At 37.7% G+C, this 24,836-nt stretch overlaps 2 protein-coding genes and 1 pseudogene across 2 annotated transcripts in view; all 3 read right to left on the reverse strand.

The window, feature by feature from the left end:
• LOC115622688 (E3 ubiquitin-protein ligase MYLIP) overlaps positions 1 to 15,731 on the reverse strand; it is a 35,316-nt gene extending 19,585 nt beyond the window's left edge. Inside the window, exon 1 of the mRNA XM_030516717.1 lies at positions 14,878 to 15,731. Coding sequence (XP_030372577.1) covers positions 14,878 to 14,964 — 87 coding nt within the window. The 5' untranslated portion in view covers positions 14,965 to 15,731. The remainder of the gene's footprint in view (positions 1 to 14,877) is intronic.
• A 2,902-nt stretch (positions 15,732 to 18,633) lies between these two features.
• Positions 18,634 to 19,969, reverse strand: LOC115633858 (annotated as a pseudogene).
• Positions 19,970 to 21,514: 1,545 nt separating this feature from the next.
• Positions 21,515 to 22,780, reverse strand: LOC115633823 (malate dehydrogenase, mitochondrial-like). The gene is made up of 2 exons (XM_030531309.1): positions 22,734 to 22,780; positions 21,515 to 22,672 (listed from the first exon to the last, which is right to left on the reverse strand). The coding sequence occupies exon 2, from the start codon at positions 22,655 to 22,657 to the stop codon at positions 21,593 to 21,595; it is 1,065 nt and encodes a 354-aa protein (XP_030387169.1). The 5' UTR covers positions 22,658 to 22,672; positions 22,734 to 22,780; the 3' UTR covers positions 21,515 to 21,592.
• Between the last annotated feature and the right edge of the window lie 2,056 nt (positions 22,781 to 24,836).

Here is a 24,836-nt window from a genome sequence, read left to right on the forward strand (position 1 = left end):
AACAAGGAGAGCAACAGAAACAGGGGCAACGGCAACGGCAAAGCATTGAATGCATTTTCATATTGTAGTTTTGCGGTTTGCGGTTTTCGGCTGCATTTTCACGCAATTTATTGTTTTTTCCCGCACCTCAGCAGGATCCTCTGCCACTCCCCCTCCACACTGTCACACGGTTCGCTGCTTGCCTCGCTGCCTGGCTGGCTTGTAGAATTTTTTTCCTTTTTACGTCAATAGCAGTAAAAGCGCCTTTTATTGTTTATTATTGTTCTAAGCGCGTTCGCTGCATAGTTTCCTTCAGCGGCGCAGGACGAGGGCCAAGGAGTGGCAAGTGGTTTGTAGTAGCCAAAGCGTATTTCCGCTTTGTCGGTACTTTGTTTTTGTGTGCCTGGCTCTTCGGTTTGCAGTCGTCAGGCCGTTCTTTTTTCTACTTCTTCTTTTTACTCTCCACAGTTCTCTCAGTATTTTTTTTAATTTTTTCGTAGCCGTTTCTATGGCTTTTGCTTGTTTCTGGGTTTTTTATTTTTACAAGCAGTTCAAGGATAATATGCATGCCACGAACAATAGATTCCGAAATGACTGCGACACATCACAGGCGCGGAAACAGGCGTGGGTAGAAGGGGATGGGCAGGATGGGCAGGATGGGCACGATGCCACGAGAGCCAAACAAGTGGCTGAGGCTGTTCTGTCTATGCAAATGGCATTATTATCTCAAACAACAACAGAAACAAGAAGGAGACGAGGAGCAACAATAGCCGCATTGATTGCGCTTGCATCGACAACAACAAAAACAACAGCAACTGCTCATTTGGCATTTTGTGATTGTGTATGTATGGGCACGATTCCTGAATCATCATAAAAGTATTAAGTGCGCCGCCATTTTGCGCTGCCGCACTGGCAATGGTGGGTGCCACCATTTTGAACGGTAATTGCATTAAGTGTCAGCTTAAACATCGTCGACTGATGAACCAGCACAACAGCCAGCCGGCTGCCACGCAGTCAGGCAGTCAGGCTATCAGGCAGGCATCCTTGAAGGCTTGCTTCGCGGATGCCATTGTCGTCATTGTCTCTGGATTAGCAGGCCTGTTAAGGCCATGGCATTGTGCGCGTGCTCGCCCACTGTCGTGGCTAATTAGCGCTGGCTCCCTCACCAGTTACTGTCCACACTTGCAACTAAAGTGCACATACGTACATACATACATACATACATACATATGTATGTACGTATGTACACAGATAGCTCAGTTGTTTGGCTTTAACGATTAAATCGATGGCAAGCAGCTAGGAGCTGCCATGTTTTTGCTTTTGCTTTTGCTTTGCTTTTTAGCTCTTGTTGCCATTATTCCAGCAATTGTTGTTGTTGTTGTTGTTGCTCGACCACGTCATTGAAAGGCAAGCACGTGACGCTGACTTCTTGGTGCGCACTCTGTCTACCAGTCCGCTAAGCTATAGACTGCCTTCCGGACCCATTTGACTCAATTTATTATAGTTTTTCCAAGCAATACTTTTTTCCCGTGCTCCACACATTTGGCTCGACTGTCGACTGCACGCGAATAATTTCCTTTTGATTGCGCGCGCGCTCGTCGCCTCTGCCCCCATTTCGCAGATAGATTTTCAGGCGCATCGGTTACGGCTACGGCTATGGCTATGACTTTGCCTCTGCCTCTGGCTATGTCCACGTCCGTGGCTCGGCAAACAGCCACGGCACGGTGTAAACATAAATTGCGTTTCTACGGCAAGGACACGCACGCAGGCACCTTCCTGTCGCTTCCACCTGCGGCCCCAATTCTCATACATTCCTAGACCCTAGAGTTGTCGAGTGGTTTGAGTTCTGCAATCGTCTTCATACCCCCACCTTATGAAAATATATTTTATCAGCTGAAGTCGCGAATATGCAACAAGGATGTCATAGTTGAAAGTTTTTGTTTAGTTATAAAGTACTAATCAGTGCTCGATTGAAAAAATATATAGTAAGGTGGAGTATCGCATCTAAGAGGTCTCCAATTAGGCAATAGAGAACACGTTGAGAGTGTTCCACGCTTGTGAACATATTTTGTACAATTGATATTCCTAATTAGTCATTAGTCCTGGCATTTCTCATAAAATGTTTATAAGTAGAAATAATACAAAATGAGAGGTCAGAGCTATAGGATTGGTACTTTTTATAGATTATCTCTACTACTAATAGTTGCTATTATTATTTCAATGCTGTACAAAGTCTTATCTAATAATTTAATTGGGGCCTGGCATAGCTCAACGAGCTAACAAGAATCCCATGCTGTGAATTCGTTTTCTGTGTTTTTACTCAGTTCGAATCACGGCGCTATCATCATCGCATGAATTAAAAATAAATTTAATAAAAATTCTCATTTTTAATAAATGTCAATCTCTCAAGTTATAGGCTAACTTCCTGAGATTATGAAAGGCTACTCGGCGTTATTTCTATAATTTTATAATTATTTCTTCAAAATTCATGTTCTTTTAAAGATAATGTAGAAATAACATACATATCTAAAGCTCTTCACATATTATTTCATTATTCCTCAGACTTTATTTGATTTAGACTCTAAGAAATGAAATTGAAGATCTCTAAACTATTAAATGCGGAATAGAAACCGCATAAGTGTTGCCAGCGTCAAATAAACGTGCTTTTACAGATAATGTATAAAGAACATACATATCTAAAGCTCTTCACATATTATTTCATTATTCCTCAGACTTTACTTGATTTAGACTCTAAGAAATGAAATTGAAGATCTCTAAACTATTAAATGCGGAATAGAAACCGCATAAGTGTTGCCAGCGTCAAATAAAAGTACGAGGCACTGTGCAGCTCTGCATATAATTTACTAGAAAATAAGTACATATTACTTTTACGGAAATACTTTACTTTGTCCATTTAATCAAATTTGCTGATTTGCAAGATTTTAAAAACTGAACGAATTTAATTGGAGAAGAAATGGAATTAATAGTCTTTGGTTTAGGCAGCAACAATTAAATACCTTTCCCTTCTACGTTGGTTGCTAATTTTCTAGAGCCACGCCATTTCCATCTAATCACTAGAGACGATCTGTACATGTATTTGCATTTGCTAGCCATTAGTCAATTATATCCTAATTTATTACCATTAGCGAATTGGGTTACCCATTACAGGCACTGCCAACTGCATATCCCATTCGTAATGGTCTGCTCCGGCTGCTCGACAACTCTGCGGCGTGTTGGTCCAAAATTCTGTTGGCCGTTTTGCATTTTGGCCTAACAAATGTCAGCTTTGGGCGCGTGGCAACCCACAGAGCAGCCAACTAGGGGCACATGATAAACGCGTTGCTGCAATGTGGAAAGAAGGACGATGGCGGTGCGTATTTCGGTAGTTGTTGCAATTAATTTTGAAAATTGGAAAATGTCAATTGAAGAGGAGGCGAGCGCGTGTTCGCTGCCAGTTCCTGCAATGTATGGAATTTTGGGAAAGGCGGGCAGGGAGGGGGGGGGGGGGGGCAGGCCGATTTAATTGTTTGGAAAATTAATTTTAGACCCATTTGACAATTGCAAAGTTTCTAGCTGCAGGCGACTCGAGGAGTCGTTGTGTGGAAATCTGTTCATTGCGGGCATTTGGGAGCAGGCATAAAATTTATACATACATACATACATACATACATATGTATGTACAAGTATATATGTACATATACTGTAGGATAGATGTTGTAGATGCCAGTGGCATGTTTACTTCATTTGCATCAGAAATGCATAAATAAATGAAAATCTGCAAATAAAAAAAGGACATGTACAAAAAAGAAAAACAGTTCACAATTGAAATTATTGCAACGAATGCAATAAATTTCGAAACTTTTATTTGATTCTGTCGCATAATATTATGCATTTTAAACTATACAAGTATACGTGTATGCACACATGTAGGTACATACTTGTGGATCTATTATTGTTGTTATTGTGCTGCAATCAATGCAAATGAAGTGGGTGAGTGGGTGTAGTTCGCCGAGTGGATTTGCAGCCATTGGCTTATCGGCTGACCTCGATTTAGTCAACACACCATGAAAATATCAACTGGGCGCACATCGTCCCATGACTCATGGCGCCAGCATCAGGCGCAGCTGCAGCGTCGCCACTTTTATAGCTAATTGCAAGTAGTATGCAAATACTGTGTCTTCACTCTGCCACTCAGTCGGTCAGTCAGTTAGTCAGTCAGTCAGTGAGTCAGTTGGTGCAGCAGCCAATGCATGGTGTACTCGCAAATCGCTTGCTAATTGAAAGGCAAACAACAAATGCCACAGCACCAGACGCAACAATAAAATAACAACAGTCCGAGTTCGCAAAGTGCTTCTTTTTTAATGGAAAATCCCTTTTTTTACATATAAAGTAATTCTTTGAAACCAATTACACAACATTTGTTCCGTCTTAATAGTATTTATTAAGTTATAGCCCACTGCCACATACAATCTTCTAAATTTATTTACCATTTACCAAAATTTTTTATTTATTTATTTATTCAGCAAAATAATACAAAATATTCAAACAAATATTTAATAAAAACACAAATTTGAATTAAAGCAACAATTTTAACAATAAAGCCACCGCCTGGAAGACTGTCTAATATTTAGTTTTCATTCATTAATTATATCGGAATTAAAGTCCTTTTCAAATACTTAAAGTTTTCAAAGTTGTACCTTTAAAGTCATGGTTTTATTCATTCGTTGATGACAGAAATCAATAAAGATTTGATTAAAAAATCAATGTAATAAAAAAATAGCAGCATGAAGAAAAATTTTATAACTATTTGCCCTTTAAAATATTGTTAGTTAATATAAGCTAAATTAGCTAAAGATTTGTTTTTTAAAAATTACAATTTTTTGCAGAATCCGAACCATCAGCTTAAAGACTGGTCTCCCAGGAAAAACTTAAGAATTGGTTGGGCTTTTTTTATATAAACTAAAAAAGACAACAGTTGCTTTTATTTACAAATGTGCTAAGAGCTGTCTTCAAAATGCATTTAAAAAGCGCTTTTCATGGAAAATATGAAATATTTGGCTTTTCTTATTTAGATTTATTTAGATTTTCTTTTCTTCATCTGTTTTTTTTTTTTCTTGATCTACTTTCTTTCTTTTTTCCCATTTTTTTCCTTTTTGGTTTATCAAAATAAGATTGCAAGAGTTTTCCTCTTTTTAGGAATACCCCTCGACATTGAATCTGCAACTCCAGTGTCGTCGCCTTTTTCGAGTGTTAACTGTAATGCAGCACATTATTTTTATTGCCTGCTGCGCATTAGAGATGCAAAGTTAAAAAGTTTCAGATGAGCTAAAGTTTATTCTATTATTTGCTTCTATTGCTGCTACCTCCACCCCTATCCCTACCTCCACCCACACAACACTGCGTTCAAGGTGCAAGAACTATGATGCTATTTAAGCCTTTGTGTGCTTATCAAATGTATCTACAAGATACTGTGTTTTGTGCGCCTTTAGTGCTGCAGACAGGCATGCACATTTTTCAGTTTGTATCCAAAATTTATGGCCATTATTTTTTGTATATTTTGGGTGTGTTTGCCATAAAAGAGAAGTAGAAGAAACAAGAGTAATATGCAAAAATCGCGGCGCAATATGTATAACGAAAAAACAACTCAAAATTAAATGTGAATAGCACACAACAACAACAACAACAGCAGCATTCACACACACACATACTCTTACATGCATACGATTGTTTGTTTAAATTGTTAATAACTGTTGGCAGTCCAACAACTGTCTGGAAGGTCTGTCAGTCAGTCTGCCGTGCAAATTGCTAAGCGAAAAAAAAACACACAAAATTCAACAACAAAAGCCCAGCAATGTTGAACGGTAGAAGCAGAGCGAAAAATATATATTAATGTGAACAAGAGGAGAAGGAAGAGGAGGGTGAAAAATACGTCATTTATTGCAAATGAAACTTGACAAAAATACAAAATAGGTAAATCTTGTTTTGGGCTTTATATTTCTTATTTCTTTGCCTCTTCGGCGCTTTACATTTTGCCCTTCTTTGTGCAAAAAGGAAGCGGAATGGTAGACAACGATTTTTCAATAAGTAGTCTGTATATATGTATATAGATATGTACACATATATATATATATTTATATAGAGGCAGGTATGTATATAGTATTTACATAACCAATAATCGTGACTATGGCTAAAAGCCACGCGAGCGCACAAATTGTGCCAGCCGAATGATTTTTTCTGAGCACACAACAGTGCGTATACGTAATAATGTGTTGTTATTGCCACTAAATTGAGGAAGAAGCGCCTTCGGGGCTTACAAACTCCCACCGATTGTGCAAACATTTAGGTGTAAATTATATTTGCTGTAGATTTGCATTTGCGCAGCGTTCTTTTGATGTTTTTTTCTGGGCCCACCCAAAAGGGTTGCGAAATATAAAAATTCCAATAAAAAATGAATACCACAGACATCATCTGCTACTCTTCGATCTAAAGATTTCTTCATTCAAATGCGAGTGGCTAAGAATAGTGGCACGTGGGCGGAAAATGTGCCAATTCTCGCTTTTGATACCCCCAGCTGTGCCATCGAGTTTCTTTCGAATTGCGTCTTAAGAATTAAATGTGAAATTACCTGCGACTTTTTATCGTTGTATGTCGCGATATCGGTCGCCATGTTATTCCTATCTATTAACAACAACTTGGCAGGGGCATTAGGCAACAACACACTATATAGTACTCTTCTTATCACGACTCAAGATAAAACGTGACAGTATTAATTGGACTAGGCTGTGCTGGGCAGGCTCGACATGTTATACCAACTCGATTTTAGAATCGATCGTAGATATACTACACATACATACATACATACATCTACTAAGTATATACTATATATGCCTATCTAAAAGTTGATACATGCCTACTATATACCTTTTTCAATCTTCTCGTCGTTGTTGTCTTCGCTTTTGACTTTTTTCGACTTGATTTAAGCACGCGGGCCCAAGAATGCCGCAACTCTTTTGTTGCTTCCACTATTTGTTTATTTTTAATTATACACACGCACACACAGGCACACACCTCTACGCAAAGCTATACATTTTGTTGTGTGTTTTTTATTATCAACGCTGCCCGCCGTTTTTTGCGCTTTGTATATCCATAATATACATTTTGTTTTGCTTGTAGATACAAAGATACATATGTATGTACATACATATACTTGTATGAACATGCCTGTGCATGCACGCAGAGAAAAGTATAAGTTCTTTGTTATCAAAAAAATCTTTATAATACTCTTTAGTACTTGATCCGCAAATATGACCCTAAACCCGAACGGGTGTTTCGATTAGGACAAATCTATATATTTTTAATTGGCAGCACTGTCGCTCTAAGCTGTGCATAAATTTCCATTCTTTGGTGTTTTGGACTGCTGCAAAGCGGACTACTTTAAAGGCGATAAAATAGATTTATATACATATATACATGTATATATATATCGGTTTATACTTGACTAGAATGTCGGCAGATGTTCAATTATCTTCACAAAGCACTGTCAAAACGGTTTTATTCCTTTGGAATTTTAGGCTGCAGTACCATAATTATGCATCATATCTATATTAAGATTTCTCCTTCAACATTTTTAAGTAGAGTTATCAATGGAAATATTTTTGTTTTTGTTGTTTTACAAAAAGAAACATTAGCTTCTTTAAGCGTCAGATGTTGAAGCGTCAGATCTATAAATCAGATGCAGCCCATTTTAAGCTACAGTACCAAAATTATTTAGCATATCTATATATTCAATTTCAATATTTTTTAAGAATTAGTTTAAATTATCAATGGAAATATTTACAGAATTTTGTTGCAGTATAAAAAGAAACATTAGCTTCTCCAAGCGTCAGATGTTGAAGCGTCAGATGCCTATATCTATAAACCAGAAGCAGACCTAGTCAAATATATTAAAAAAAATGTTCATATCAAACAATTTTCTTATAGTGTATATATTGTTTTTCTCAGCGGAGCATGAGAAAAATTCAAAAAAAAGCAAATAAAAACACGTTGCTTTGTTTCTGATTTTGCATACACATATGAATTGATTGTGCCGATTTAAAGATTTCAAATAGAGCTCATCTCTTTAACTGCGTATCCGTGCAACTGCGACGCTACTAGTTAGGCGTCTTTGTTCTTGTACAGCTGGCGAATTGGCCTGCAGCTCCTGACTGCTGACTGCTGTCTACTGCCACTTGGCCCGGTGCTTGACGCCAAGGACTTGAGATGCCTCATCAAATCCGGCCCGCCAGCTTTTGCGCTATGCGCGCCTTAACGCAATCTTTCAATTGTTCTGCTCGCTGTCGTCCACTTGAGCACACTCGTTGGCCCCAAACCGGCCCCTCGTCCCCCGTCCCCCAAACCCCATCCTGTTTCGGGCGAAAGCCGGCAGTTAGCATCATGTAATTTTACACTTCAAAGCAAAAGTAGCAAAGTTTTATATACGGCTTCGTTGCCCTCAGAGCAGATGTGCGAGGAGTCGAGGAAGGCTCACATCCGTGCCGTTTTATCACATGTCCAAGCACCCAGGCACCCCCCCCCCCCCCCCCACCCCCACAACAGCAGTGAACGCAAATATAATTACACCTACTAAAAGATATGTGGCGTCCAATTAGAACACGCCCAAAAGTGCACAGATTGCAGCCATAGATTGGCCTTGGCGTGCATGCCGCGCTACACATACTTTACATATGTACATATACATATGTTTGTATATATGTATGAAGTATATACTTAAATGCTCATGTATTTACATATGTGTAGCGAGCTTGGTGGGCGTGAGCAAGCACTGTGAACTTTGACAAGCGATCTGATAAGAAATGTTGTCAATGGAACCTAAGCTGACGTCAAGTGTGCGGACTATTCTCACAGACTGTGGTGCGAACTGACATTTAAATGCAAAGGACAGGTTTTTGGTAGAAGATAAGTTTAAGATAATATGCAGGTTTTTAACAAGTTCTAATCACTTTCGGGTTTCCAATCTCTTGAAGTTATTCAATCTCCGAAAAAATAGCAACTAATTTACTAACTTTCCAAACGATGATTAAAAATTGAAATAATTTTTCAGGTTCACCATTTAAAGAGTTCTTAGAAAAGACGAATATTAGAATTTAAAATAATACATAACCTCAACATCAAGCATTATTATTATATATGGAATTTAAAATTAAATCTCTTTACAAATTAGACGAGTTAAGATTAAAAGGAATGTCCACAGATACTTTTTTAGTCGGTCATGGTCTGCAATGTTTCTCTCGAAATTGTTTTGCATTCCCTTATTAAAGTTATTATTTGATTATCGTTATCCATTTTTTCGATATACATACCTATAGCTACTTTTTCTCTGGCCTTAAAACTGTTGATAGAAATGAATAGGAGTAGCTACAAAGTCTTACAACCATTGGGCAACAAATTGAAGGGAAGTTAAATAAATGATTTTCTTTCAAAAGAGATGCATTAAGAATTCTTTATCTTTAATATAATTAAAAGAACCTTTAAAAGAAAGTAACAATTCAATTCATATGCCTCCCCTACTCGCACTTAGCAAGCCATTTGGAGCTTGATTGTTGCCTGTTTTTTGAAGTTTTATGACTTCAGGCGCCATCGGTTTAATTACCTATTTAAGATGCCAAAAATACTTAGGTGCCTAGTTTTGAGTTTGCAAAAGCTGTTGCATGCCCCACGGTGCTATGCCTAAGCCCCATTGCCAGTGCCACGTGCGTTTGACATTTGGCCAAGGTTCAAACGCAAATGATTGCGCTACAGGACCCTGTTATGGCCCTTATCCCGCGATTTCTACCGAAATGGGTGCCACAATGAATTGACTTTTCAGCTTAACCCATACAAGCACATTCACACACTCACACACACACACACACACATACACACACACCCACGCAAGCAATGCTGGCATTCATACAATACATTCGTTCGTTCAATTCAACAACGAAAATTTTGTAATTTGCCTTTGACATGCAAACTCGAAACCGTCGTCGCCAACGTCAAAAACTTTTCTAGCCATCCTAGATGGGGGGAAAAATCCTATAAAATTGTGCAGTCTGGTTGACGTTCGCTCGCAATTATGAATATATTATACAACATGATTTTTAACTCTTTCTATTTAAAGCAAACAAATATTTTGAAAGTTCGAAGGACCTTGCTCCCTATAGGACTTATGTAGAAGGTAGGTTATATGACAATTCTACATGCAACGTATGCTTCTATATTTTGCAAATAACTAACTAATCAGTTTTTAAAATATATATGACTTTGCAGAAAAATAAATTCTTTAAGCCAGTGAGGATAGAAATAGCGATGAATGGCTCAGCTTTTAAAATATTTTTCTGGTATACTATACTTTAAAAGCACCTCAAAATATAAGCAAACTCTTAGACGTATGTAGGATTTGGCTTTTATGTTAATTAAGTATCTTAAATTGTATATAATATTCTAAATATTAAAGTATTTCACAGCAAAAAAGTAATTTGCAATATTTTTTGTAACTCAAAATTTAGTAAAATTGTTAGTTGGAACACAGCAATTGTGTCTAATAAGTTTCTAATATAGCTGAAAATTTATGGAAATTATGGAAATTAATAAAGAGTCTATGAATTATTTTTGTAGACCTTTATTATACGAAAAGTGTCCATTAATTGACAGCAGAAAAATCTGTAGACTTTACTTTCGATTTTATAAAGAATGCCAATATTTCCAACAATTATTTAAAAAACTCCCAGATGCAGATTTTGTATATTTTATAGCTATATCATTAATATTAATAATTTTTGTAGGCCTTTATTATAGGAAAAGTGTCCATTAATTGACAGCAGAAAAATCTATAAACTTTACTTTCGATTTTATAAAAAATGCTAATATTTCCAACAATTATTTAAAAAACACTTTGATGAAGATTTTGTATATTTTATTACTATATCTTTAGTATTGATCATTTTTGTAGGCCTTTATTATAGGAAAAGTGTCCATTAATTGACAGCAGAAAAATCTATAGACTTTACTTTCGATTTTATAAAAAATGCCAATATTTCCAACAATTATTTAAAAAACTCTTTGATGCAGATTTTGTATATTTGATAACTATATCATTAATATTAATAATTTTTGTAGGCCTTTATTATAGGAAAAGTGTCCATTAATTGACAGCAGAAAAATCTAGACTTTATTTTCGGTTTAAAAAAAATGTCAATATTACCAACAATTATTTAAAAAACTCTTTTAATAGCTATATCTTTAATATTTATTTAAATCTAACCAGTATTAAGTCTTAAGAGAAACAACATACTATAGAATCCATTCGAAATAGTTTTCTTTAATTCGTACAAATTGAAGTTGACTTCAAATTTGTTCAAAGGACATGTCTGTGGCACATTTGGAGGGGGAATATGGGAATGTTAACATTTTTGCTGCACAGTGTCATTTGTTGTGGCACATACTCGCACACGCAACACACACACTGAGTGGCAAATGCAAAGTCGAGCCCAACTCGGAAACTAGAAAACAAACAAGTGGAATGGCAATTGGAAAACTTTGTTGTTGCTGCTACTGCTGTTCCTTTAAATTAATCTGTAATTAAAATGTAAAAATGCTGAAATTATTGCTTGCCACATTGGCAGGCGATGTGTGTGCACTTTGTTGGGCTGCCAATAATGGGCAGCAAAATTACAATAATGAGAGCTACAATTGGTTGCTAGGGTTCATTAGCACTGATAAGCGGTTCGCATGCCCAGTGGGGATTATGCAACAGCTCCGAGCGATAGTCGAGTACTTTGCATTGCCCCTGACTAGTCATGCAGGGGTCGTTTACACTAACCACTGTGACCACTGACTTATCGCTTTGTTCGTAGTACTAATCTGGTAATGCCGTTGGGGACCCAATAAATGCTCCTTGTTCACAATTTCTTAATAGCCTTATAAGCCGTTAATAGCAGCGTAATATTAGTATGGGATTTGTGGCTGTTTAAACGGACTTTGAACTGGCTAAGTGCTGCTTACTTGGCCATTGGACTTGACCATTTTATGGTCCCAAGCTGATAAGACAAGACCCATAAGGGCATTGAGCCCATCCCCAGCTGTCAACATCACTTAGTTGCAAACAAATTCTCATCTCTAAACTGCCCAGCCAAGCAAATCTGGGGCCCAGACTCACAGCCAGACAGCAAGTCAGGGCATGCGGCACGTGTGAGCCAACATGTAAGCAATTTTATTCATTCCAATTGGCATGATTGATTACTCAACAAATACTTGAGAACGGAAGTTGAATGATGGTGAAGTGCCTGCAGATACAGAGACAAAAATATTTTGTATATTTCCATTTCACAATTGCTCATCAATAGCTAATTAAATTTCTGTGCCAATTGGTCATCGTGTTCGATGACGCCTTAAAGTTTACAATTTTAGCCGAATGCTGATTAAAGGCCTGGTTGGTTCGAAGTCATTTCTGGAGCTACTATCTCTGTCACAGTTACAAGAACTTGGTCATCCAGTTGCCTGATAAGCCAAATTGTCTCAGCGATGACGCATGTTTAGCAAATCGCATTGAACTGGATTCAAATGAAATATTTAATGTGCACTAATGCGGCAAATGAAACAAATAAAATAAGAATACGAAAACACACACACACAGAGCGAATGAATGTGAAAATCGTGCGAAATTAATTATGCATTATTATTGAAATATCACTGAGCCCCCTGCCCTGCACTGCCCTGCCTTCCCAGCCCAGGCCAGTCCGATTAAATGGCGCAGTTTGTCGCAGGGCAGTAAAGCGAGTTCGATAAGACCAAGGACCGTAAAAGGTTTAACGACACATTTTACATTTCCAGTACTACGTTACGAATAATGATATAATATAAAAATCTTTTAATATCTTTCCTTTCGTTACGTGATATAAAAACCTGTTGTGCTCAACTTTCAGCTCAAAATGAAATAAACACTAATTGCATTTGGAAGGAGAGCGCAATACAAAGCGCTGCAAAAAATAATTCCCTAGTGGATGTAAATAAGTAAAAATTAGCATTCTAACCAGATATTTGGTTATCAGGTAACTTATGCTCCAGATATCATCTCAAGAAAACGAATAAAGGCAGACAAAGGCTTGACTTGTTAATCCCCCCCTCTGTGTAGTTAAGAACACATTCAACATGATAAACAAATATTGGGGGTAACTCGAGTTTAAAAAATCACCTTGAGAAAATGAATACTGCGGGTATATACTATAGACAAAGGGTTATACTTAAGAAATGCATTTTCTTGTCATCAGATCGAATAAGACATACGAAATTTCCTACAAAAATTAATATACAAGTACATTTAATATTTTAATATTTTTTGAAATGCTTTTAAATCGACAAGTAATGGGGAAATTGATGTTAGGAAAAAATTCCAAAAAATTCTGGAAATTACTTTTTGGTATTTTTTGTTTTGATACAATTGTTTGCTTAAAAGATGAGACATGTAATATTCTTGAAGTTTCTATTGTACTAGAAGAACAAATAGTTATTTACGAAATCACGTTGAGCTCTTTTTTCTTGCGTAATTCGGAATGACAGTGGATTCAATTCAATCATATTTCAAACTGTACGTAATAATTGTTTAACTGATAACAGAGTTAGCAGAAATTGTGATGTAGAATTGAAGTAAGAAATGATAATAAATGAAGAGAAATAGTTAGTTATAGATGTATAATATCATCTTCTAGCTCCAGAGTATTTTTTTAAATAAAATTTGTACTCGAGCACATCTCTTGTTTTTGTACGAATATAAATCGGAAATAAATATCGTCATAAATATCTATCAATCGAGTAGGCTGGATGGTGATGCTGGTGTTAAATATCTCGACTTAACCTTTTATCCCATAAAACAAGAAACCATTTACTCGTATATGCAGAACAAGGCATATCGTCATCTCTTGTTTGGGGCGTTGATTAGATAAAGGAATACGAAAGAACCAAAACAAGAAAAACAACCTGAAAGTGAAGTATTTTGTCTACACGGCACATTTGAAAGGCCTAGTTGGCAAATAGAACGCTAGTTGGGAAGACTTAGCTCCATATTTGCGCCTAGTTCTCTACTTTTATTGGACTTGATAAGAAAGTTGGAAACGGCGCATATTTACAATACCATTAATGTATGTAAGCGTTCTGTACTCTAGACTCCCCCTTTCTGGGTAAGTGTGTGTGTGTATCTTTGATAAGTTTTTCGCTGATTAGATTGCACACACATCGGAGACGTGGAAACACAAATAGGCTTAAGACTTAATTACGCGAACAAACAAGACCAACAATTGTCAAATATTATAAGGTGAGGTAAAATGTGTGGGGGCGAGGTAGGGTGTGCTTTAGGTAACAATTGTTGCGGTGGTGATGCATTTCAACAGAAGCAACACCTTTAGCTTGAAGTGTTTTCATTAAGCGTCTCGAGTACCACTTGGACATTGAACCTCAAAGTCGCAGCATGAGTTTTAAAACTGGCGCTGCTGATAAAATATTTGTCGTTGGATCTCTTCAGTTATTTCGCATTTCGCATTTACGCATAAGAGCACCTTCAGGGGGTCCGACCAAGTCCAGGTCAAGACACCCGGTGTGCTCAATGCCTTGTTGACAAGGGCATCGATTGCTATTTGGTATGCGAGAATAACAAACAAATGACAACAACAAAAAAAGTGAACAAATCAAAAACATTTCACTATTACTACAAGTATATATAGTACATGGGTGCGATAAGAGTTGGAAACTATGTTCGTATACAATTTATGCGTTGATTATAAAGTGATGGGCGTGTAACTATTGCCTGATAAGCTCACATTGTAATGTCACCTTTATAAAAATGAATATGCAAGGATTGGGACTCACCTTCTCGAGGCACTCCTGGCCTATGGCTTTTGGGTCCCATTTGACCGCCTGCTGCGTACCGTTCGGCAAATTGACAATGCACCACATTTTTCCTGATTGTTGTTGTTGTTGTAGTTGTTTCGGTGAATGGGGATTGGTGAAAAGACTTTGTATTCTGTAAACAATATTCGCTGCTGTTGTTGTTGGTGTTGTCGCTTGTTTTCCAACTAATGGCAACGCGTTGGTCGTGGCATGGATTTTGGTCAGCTCCAGTCGCTTCCGCGTAACTCGCGCGCGACGTTGAAAGCAAAATTCGAATCCAAGTAACGGCCCGTCACTACGACTTGTTGTTGTTGTAGTTGCTGTACTGGCGCTCCAGCTTGAGCTACAGGTTGCGCAGTTTTTAGCTGCCTAGCTCCGCTTTATTTATCGAGTTTGTTTTTACTGCAAGTTTTGGTTGTTGTTTTTGATTCGCGGACCAAATTCAATTAGTTTTGGTATTTTGTTGTTTTCACTTAACTGTGCTGAGCGTACTTTGTATGTATTTACTGCAATTGTATCTGTGAGATACTTGAGTCTGATAAACAGAATATATGTGTTTTACACTTTTTGTTTTCTCTATACTATACACACGGGAAATAAAAATGCCGACTCACTTTTGATTTTTGTTTGGGTTGTATTTTCAAATTAAAATTTTTGTATTGTATCTGTTGCTTCACTGTTTTTTCGGTTTTTGTTCCTTGCCGTTGTTATGTTGGGATTTGGCTCGGGCATATGTACAGACCATGTGCCGTCGATTTAGCTATTTTTGTTATTGAATGCGCACGAATGCCAGACGTTGTCGAGCAGCAATTTCATCTGCCGTCCGTCCAACGCAAAGTTCACGAAACGATTGAATTCTAGCTCGTCTCCCATAGCGTTGAAGACTCGACTAGCGCACGAATGTACAACGACGTACCAATGACGTAGTTTCTCTTAAACTGTGCGCTCTCTCGTTTCTCTTAGTTGCCGACCTACCATACTTATATACATCAGTGATGCCAACTTTGCCAAATTCCCGCCAATTCCCAGTTGTTTCAAATGCCGATGGCCGGAGAAATTTTAAAACATCACCCGGTGGGAGTTATAGCTTTTTTTGATGTTTAAAGTTCAGAAGCCAACTTTTGTTTTGTTTTTGCAGTCATTGAAAACCTTTTTGTTTATGAACATATTGATCGCAAATTTGAAATCGTAATTATAATTAAAACAGACTTCAGCTACACCAATGAAACGAAAACTCTCTCACTTGCTTAGCAGTATTTTACTTTTTGTTAGCTATTTCTGGCTATTTTCAATTTTTATTTTGACACTCATGAACCGACAACACTGTTACGTACGTACATACATACATACATTTGTTTCTGTGGTATACGTTATGGCGACCGCTCTGTAACGTAAAGAGCCACACGTTTTGGCATTTCAACAGCCTGTGATTCACTCACACGCTTTGCTTTGCTTTGCGTTTCTTTTCCCCACTGTTGCGTCTGGCAGCTGTTCGCAATGTCGTTCCGCTAAAGCACCCACCCGCACCCTCTCCCGCTCGAACTCCTTCCACACAACATTACCTTACACATGCACAGCTGTTATTCGCTCTAATTGTTGTCGGATTTTTCACTCCATTGCAGCTGAATGTGCGCGCCAAAGCCTTGTCCATGCACAGGTAAACGATTCAACTGTTGAATTAACAGCGTTCCGATTAATGCGCATGCGCAGCTGCATCTGCAGCTGATCTGATCCTCAGCTCCGACCGCTTCCGACCTGCACAATCGGGGAACAAAAGAGCCGCAACGGAACATTATTTTTCTCATCCCCGCTTCATAGATGAATGAGCGGTGTGATGTTAAATGAGTTAACAATCCTTATAACAAGTTCGTATGCAAAGTAAGGATAGTTAGAATTAACTAATACATAAGTACGTATGTACATACATACATATGTATGTGGTTTCCTAACCAAAACCACTCCAAGTACAAATAGCTTTATTTAAAGACTTCATTAATTATTTAATAAATTAATTGTTGCGGTGGATGTAGCAAATCTCAACTGCTGACGATTGCGTGATTATTTTAATGTACAAGTAGATGAAGTAAGAAGTTTCACTTCAAAAGAACTTCTTCAGTTCGCTCCAAACTTTTTCAGCCAAATTAATAATGGAAGATATGGATAATATCATTCCCTTTAAACAATATACTTCCTGTGGATATTTACATACATTCTTGTTAGTAAGTGTGTATGTTCGCATATACAGCAAGGGTTTGGTGAACAATATTGTTTGTTTTAAGGCACATCTATTTGTCATATAAAACATGACTATTTAGGCAGTCAAATAATCTGTTGACTTTTTCAATAAATGTGGCTGTTGCTTCTGCAGTCTCTATGCAATATGTAAATGCTCCACAATTTATCATTGTGCGGAGTGCAGCACTTTTGGAAAAAATACACTTATAAATAGTATATGGTTCGGTTGGACCTGAATAAAGCACTGGTGGCCAGATTTTTGAAGAATCATATGGAATCATATGTGTAGACAGGGGGGAGTGAAGGCGTTGCCCTCCTACAAAAGATTTCGCCATATGAAATCGACCAAACATTCATTATTATGACACACTATTTCGTCTTAAAATGGAACTAAGTTTGATTTCTGGAAATTTTTCTATTAATCATATGTAAGGCGGCCAACCGTCCCGCATTGTGCGGGACAGTCCCGCATTGACAGGTGTTGTCCCGCATTGAAAAATCGAATAAAATAGTCCCGAAAAACCTAAAACGCGTCCCGCATGTCCCGCATTACGCATATGATTCATATGCATCACTTATTATTTTAACGCATCGTGCATTACTTGTATTAAATCAAAATTTAAATTCTTTGGCCCCAACCCCCTTTGGAAAAAGCTGCCTACGCCTGTGTCTGACAGTAATTTGTTGATAAAATTATTCAATGGTCGTTTTAAGTAATAAGACCTGTTTTACGAACATTTCTATATTTATAAAGTGTCAATTGGGTGCATCAAATAGAGAACATATAGTCATATATACTCGTAAATCGTATTTGTGTTGATCCAGCTATCAGTTCCTATAGAGGAGGGAAGAAAAGTATACCTACCCCCTTTGTTTCTATTTTCCAATAATTGGGTGCAAGCCAGCCCTATTAACATAATTTTATTTGAAATCCCATTAAAACGACAGATGTCTGTTCTATACCATGACTATACTATACTTTTTCCCCATTTCTATCACAGCTCAATTCTATTTTCTTTTTTTTTTCAACATTCTGCTTTTTAACATTTTTTTCAGGTCATGCCATTATGCATGTGCCAACCGATTACCGATGGTCATTGCTGACGTAACCGTAATCGGGGCTAGGCTGCCCACATAATTATACATATATATACATATACTTGTATATATATAGTATGTAAGTAGGCATGTAAATGTGACTACGAGACGACTTTCACCTTCTACAACGCATTGACAACAAAAGACCTTGTTTATCTATGCACATTCTCCATAGGGGTTTTAAAAATCAATATAATTCTAACGACTGAACGTCTTTACTTATAGGAAAACAATTCTGAATTGAAATGAAACATTTTTTCGATAAATGCTCTATAGGGTTTTTGAAAATCAATATTACAGTAACGACCTCGATGGGGAAATTAGTTCCACTTTCAAAGTTAATTCAATTTACCACGGGATGCAAGCCTACAATCTATTAAAACTTTTAATATTGAGGCAGCATTACAAAATTATAATACGAGTATATTTATTTCTTAAAACTAATACAATTTTTAGATTAAATGTAGTCGCTCGCATATTTCACCCCGGCCTCAATATTTTTGATTAGAACTGGTACTAGACTATTGACAGCATCCCTCTCCTCATCATCCAACTCGGGCATTGCTAAATTCTTTTTAATGCCTGTCGGTCCGAGCAGGAGGGGTGTTGCAAAAAATTCAGCATCTGAGACCTGCGATTGGACGTAAGCACATTCGATAATATCTTCCTCGCCACTTAAAGCACGCAGCAAGGAGTCGACAAATCCCGCAGCCGCATAGGCCATCGAAAGGGTTGCTGAGCCCAAGCCAGCCTTCGCCTTAACCACTTCAGTGCCAGCTTCTTGGATGCGATGCGTCAGCTCTTTTCTGGTCTGATCATCGCCGTCAAAACCGGGTGAGCATTGAGAAAAAATTGGTAGTATGGTTGTGCCCGCATGGCCACCGATCACTGGGATCCTAACGCTCTCTACCTCGACACCCATGCTCTCGGCAATAAAGGTCTTGGCTCGCACTATGTCCAGGGCGGTCACGCCAAACAGTCGCTTTGGGTCATAGACCTCCTTAGATTTGAGAAACTCTGCCACAATCGGGACAATTGTGTTCACAGGATTGGTTATAAAGGCGAGCAGGGCGCCAGGGCAAGCAGCGCTGATGGCCAGAGCGACTTTGGCCGCCACACTGGCGTTGGCGTCGAGCAGATCGTTTCGCGTCATGCCAGGCTTTCGTGGCATACCGGCTGGCACCACAACAATGTCGGCTCCTTTTAGCGCCGCCTCCAATTTGTCCGCTCCATTGTAGGGCTTAACAGTGGCGCGCGTACAAATGTGTGAGAGATCGGCACCCACACCCATTGTGTTTGCAACATCGTGAATGGCGAGCGTTTCGATGAGCGGATTCATCTTAAGAAGCAACGAAAGAGGTTGTCCGATGCCGCCACTAGCTCCCACAACAGCCACCTTAAGATTCCTTGTGCTGACGTTTGTCCGAGGCGCTGTGCGTCCTTCATGTTGCAGCTTCAGCCTCGAAAATGTCATCCCCAACTTGGATGAGAGCATGCCGGGGTAGAGTTAGAGTGTATTGCGAATCTTCCTTTGGATTGAAAACATTAAAATTTTGATAACGCTTGCTAGAAATGATAACCATGAGAATTTTCTAGAATTTGACAAGTTTCGAATAGAGTGTTTTTAGAGTCGTATTTGAACTGAAAAGATCAAATTAAAATTTCAAATTTCAGATACCCTTCGTAAGCTGCTTGGCCTTTATAGATGCTGCTACTTAAAGTTATGCGGGTCCATTTCATTTTCAATTCTAGCCCTTTATACAATTAATATTCATTTAATATTGAACAAATCCAATGCTACCTTATAATTTAATAACTGTCGTCCTTAGGACAGAACTTAAGTAAAGGATAAAGATTTATAAAAAAAAAGCATCCCATAATAAAAAAACAAAAAAGTACAATAATATTAAAACGAAAAAGAGCAAATTTAAAACAATTATGCCGTTATGACCTCGAGTCATGCACGCTGGTAGAAAACCATTTGTTGAAATCAAAAATATATACATAAAACTGAAATTCAAATAAAATCAACAAAAATTTATTTTGAAAATTAAAAAAGAAATTAAAAAACAACGTTGGAAATTAAAGTAAAGACAAGAAGGTCTTCTCTGCTGAGCAGCCAAATGAAAACTGAACGAGTTTCATCCCAACGCAAAACATGAAAACGATTTGACAGATAAATCAAATTTGTGCCGTCTAGTATTGACAAAATGTGGAAAAAGTATTGCTACGCAGCACTAAGAAACTAACCTAGAAGCATGCTACTGCATTGAGAACAAGAAAGAACGCCACAGTCGAACGAGCCCGACAGTTTAATACCCTGTACCCAGACAAATTTTCCGGGACTGCGTTAGATGCGCCCATACAGAAGCAAAAAGAAGAAGAAGCGCGAACTTGATGCTGCAGCTTGTGGGCGTAGTACTGGAGTGAAATTTTTTCGCTAATAAGTTTTCTTAGAATTGTATATAGATTATGTGTGCAGTTTGGTTAATGGTTTGGCTATTGAAATGTGGACAGTATTGACAAAATTATGTAGCGGTGGGAAAGTTCCATAAAATAAAATAAACTCGTCCTTTCTCGGACCTAGGAGAATCTGGATACCAACTTTGGTTATTCCAGCTTTTATAGTTTCTGAGAAACTTGCGTTCATCCAAAAAGACAGACAGATGGACGGACATATCTAGATCGATTTCTCTCGTCATGCTGATCAAGAATATATATACTTTATGTGGTCTGCCTGTTACATACTTTGCACAAACCTAATATACCCTTTTACCCTTTGGGTACAGGGTATAAAATATATATTGGGCTATAGGTATTCCATGCATCGCCTTGTCACTCATTTGAGAGTTGTATTTCATTTCTATTGACAGTTAACTTTTGGAAAGCTCTATTTCTCTGCCTTTTGTGTATTCATAGCTTTTCAGTTCTACAAGAAATTATGCACAAATATCCACTTAATAGGCCCCGGAAAATTCTTTTTAGTTTTAGGTGGAACTAATACATAGAAGATGATATTTTCTTTCTTCGCTCATGTGTGTCTTTTTCAAACCCTTGTGAGGATAAAGCTCTAATAGCACTATTCGTTAGACTTAATAATGTCTTACCTGTACGTGTACGAGCATATCATTAAAATTCGTTGTGAAGAATAGGAATATCTATAGTAATAAGTTAACTCCATATTTTCCTGTTGAGTTCGCTAAGCGCATAAGCAAATTGAGATTTTTTATAAAGTATACTTAAAGAACAAAATAAGGTGTTCCAGGTAAACACACATCCACTGTACGATTATATATGTATTTATAAATGAACACATTTTTATAAAGATTTTAAAATATTCAATTATTTTAATAGTCCACATTTATTTGGCAACTGCTTTTTTCATTTCTTCACACAGGATGCTGGTTGCAAAGTCAATGCCTGCTTCAATACTCTGCATTAACACTGGCTTCATCTTCTCTAGAGCTTCCTCTTCGTCCTCTCTCAGGCAGGGCAGGCCGAGATTTTTTGTAATTCCCGAGGGGCCGAGCAGCAGTGCGGTCGAGAAGAAAGGCACATCTGTAACATTAGATGCCACATAGGCATACTCGATGATATTCTCATCACCATTCAGACCTCGGAGGAGGGAATTAACAAAGTACGCTGCAGAAAAGGCCATCGATAAGGTAGCAGATCCTTTGCCAGCCTTAGCTTTCACCACCTCTGTGCCAGCTTCCTGTATGCGATGAGTCAAAGATTTCACGTCCTCGTCGCGGCCTTGGAAGTCAGGTTTGCATTGGGAAAAGATCGGTAGAATGGTAGTCCCCGCATGTCCTCCGATCACCGGAATGTTCACATCCTGCGGATTGATGTTCATGAAGTCCGCTATAAAGGTCTTGGCCCGCACCAAGTCGAGTGTTGTAATGCCAAACAGTCGGTTTGGATCGAACGCCTTCTTCGCCTTCAGGACCTCAGATGCAATGGGCACAATGGAATTCAGGGGATTAGTTATAAAGGCGAGCAGTGCATCCGGACAAGCAGCACTAACAGCCGTGGCAACCTTTATCGCAATGCTTCCATTGGCCCCAAGCAACTGATCCCGTGTCATGCCCGGCTTGCGAGGCAATCCGGCGGACACAACAACCACCTCGGCATTACGGAGCGCATCCATCAGCTCCGTATCTCCAGCATACGATTCAACTGTAGCTTTCGTGGATACGTGAGACAAATCGGCGCCAACGCCCGCGACATTTGCCAAATCGTGTAGCGCCAATTCCCGCACGAGCGGATTCTGCTTGATGAGCAAGGACAATGGCTGTCCTATGCCGCCACTAGCCCCCACTACAGTCACCTTGTAGTTACGTACGCTATTTTGGAACCCCAAGAGAGCCAAGTTCGGTTGCCGCCTTTGGAGCAGCTTCGTCCAATTAAAGGCAAAGCTCAGCATCTTCAAGTCTGATCTCTAGATCGAATAATAACGAAACCTAATGCTTGTAATCTTTTCAACTACCATCTGCACATACCGGAATCTGAATTTCAAATATATAGATACTTGATGACCAAATGATACTCAATTCTAATTTCAAAGACTAACTACAAGTGTAAATGACATTAGCAGCAATGTCAACTATAGAGCGATGAATCGATTGCAGCTAAGGTCACACTGGCAGCAAATTTTGTTCAGAATGTGGTCACTCTTTTTATAACTTTATTAATTTATTTATATTGATTTATTATTTCGAGCAATGTAGTGTTTCAGTCTTAAATCCATAAATATCTATCCCGTAACTGTGCTTCGATAGCCACTTAAATTAGAAATACAAGTATGTATATCTTTAATCTTTATATGTTTAAAATAGTTTAGTCAAGTATTCAAAAAAAGATGAGGCAACACCTCGCGTTTTGTAGAAGTTTTTCAAAGCGCCGCACAAGCAGACAAAATTACGAAAAAAGGAAAGCCAGTTTGCGATTTGGAAAAAAAAATCCTATATATTTTTTATTATATTTAATGTCGGGTATTACACTTTATTATATGCATCTATTAAATACAAGCCTACATGAAATGAAATATTAAAAGGTTTCCTAGCGTTTACAATTTATAGGGCCTCTAAGACTTCGCGCCAGGGGGACTCTGAGTCAGAGTCCAGTGAAGAATATATATTATACTCTGTACATAAAATGTACAAGAGTATATTAGGTTTGCGGGAGCTGAAAATGTAACAGGCAGAAGGAGGCGTGGCAGACCCCACAAAGTATATATATTCTTGATCAGCATGACGAGACGAGTCGATCTAGCCCTGTCTGTCCGTCTGTCCGTATAAGATAAGAGGTATAGACATATAGGTATAAGAGGTAGAGACACCAGTAGAGACTTTGCACATAGATGCGTTATATGTGTACGCTGTGCAAGTTTGTTTTATTTTTTTGATTTTCCCCCCCCTTTCCCCCTATGGGGGTTTTCCCGATTTTCCATTCGTATAATCGCCTATATCTCGGAGACTATAAGACCTACGGGCACCAAATTGTTGTCCCAGATGCTTTATGTGAATAATTAATTTAATTAATTTCTATAATTATTCTAAACATATGTACAGAGTATTTCAAAGTCGGGACACCCGACTTTAGCTTTTTTACTTGTTTTTTAGAGAATTTTTTATGGTTTCATAAAGCTTGTTATGTATATTTTGTATCTTCAACAATTTAGCTGAATTTCTAGACAGCGCAGTGTCATAACAATCGTCTTTTAAGCAAATACTGTAATTATAGATAAAATTGTGTATTTATTTCAGAGCTTTTAAAAATATAACAACAACACTTTCTACTGTATATATAATCTATATACATGTATGTTTTTATTTATTCATAAAACCTAATGGGAAATTTAGAAGGTAAAACCCCACTGTGTTATTTGCGAACTCCAATAAACTGTTGCAATTATTGTTTTTATACAATAAATACCACTTTAGGCATACAAGTTTTTACATTTATTTTTATAAATTTAAATTATTTTTCTAAAAATCATATATAACTAAATTTACAAATACAAATACGGATACAAATTCCGTTTCACAGTGGTGAGCTCTAAGGCTTGGCAAATTCGAGCTATAAATGGGGGAAAACGGACTCCAACGTTCGCATTGAAAATGTAAATTTCTCATCTAATGAATTCAAACTTGGTTTGTCTTATCTAAGAAAGAATACAAAATATACTTACATCGCAGCTTCTTTTTTAATTGGAAGTTTCTCGAGCTTATATAGAAAGATAACTATGAAAGACAAAAGAAAATACCAGGAATTTCTTTTGGACCGACTCAATACGGTCTCTTTTTTTTAAGCGCATGAACAGTATCCAGCATAATGAAGTTGCATCGAAAATTGCTTTCTAAAGGATCAATATATTCTTTAGAGTAAAGGTTAAAGTATCCGCAGCCTCATTTATTTGAGTTGTCAAGATTAAAGGACAGCTTAGTTTTGAACAAAAATTGGTCCAACATATTTGCCTGTCGAGAACTACTAAAAACCGGAGTCACAAAATCGAAGAAGTAAGAAGCAAGGTTAGGCTAGGAAGAAAATTAAAACACAATTTTGTTTATTTATTTTATTTTTATTTGTATAAATCATTCATA

This window comes from Scaptodrosophila lebanonensis, unplaced genomic scaffold, assembly GCF_003285725.1.
Source record: "Scaptodrosophila lebanonensis strain 11010-0011.00,11010-0021.00 unplaced genomic scaffold, SlebRS2 tig00000001-arrow-pilon, whole genome shotgun sequence".
NCBI lineage: Eukaryota > Metazoa > Arthropoda > Insecta > Diptera > Drosophilidae > Scaptodrosophila > Scaptodrosophila lebanonensis.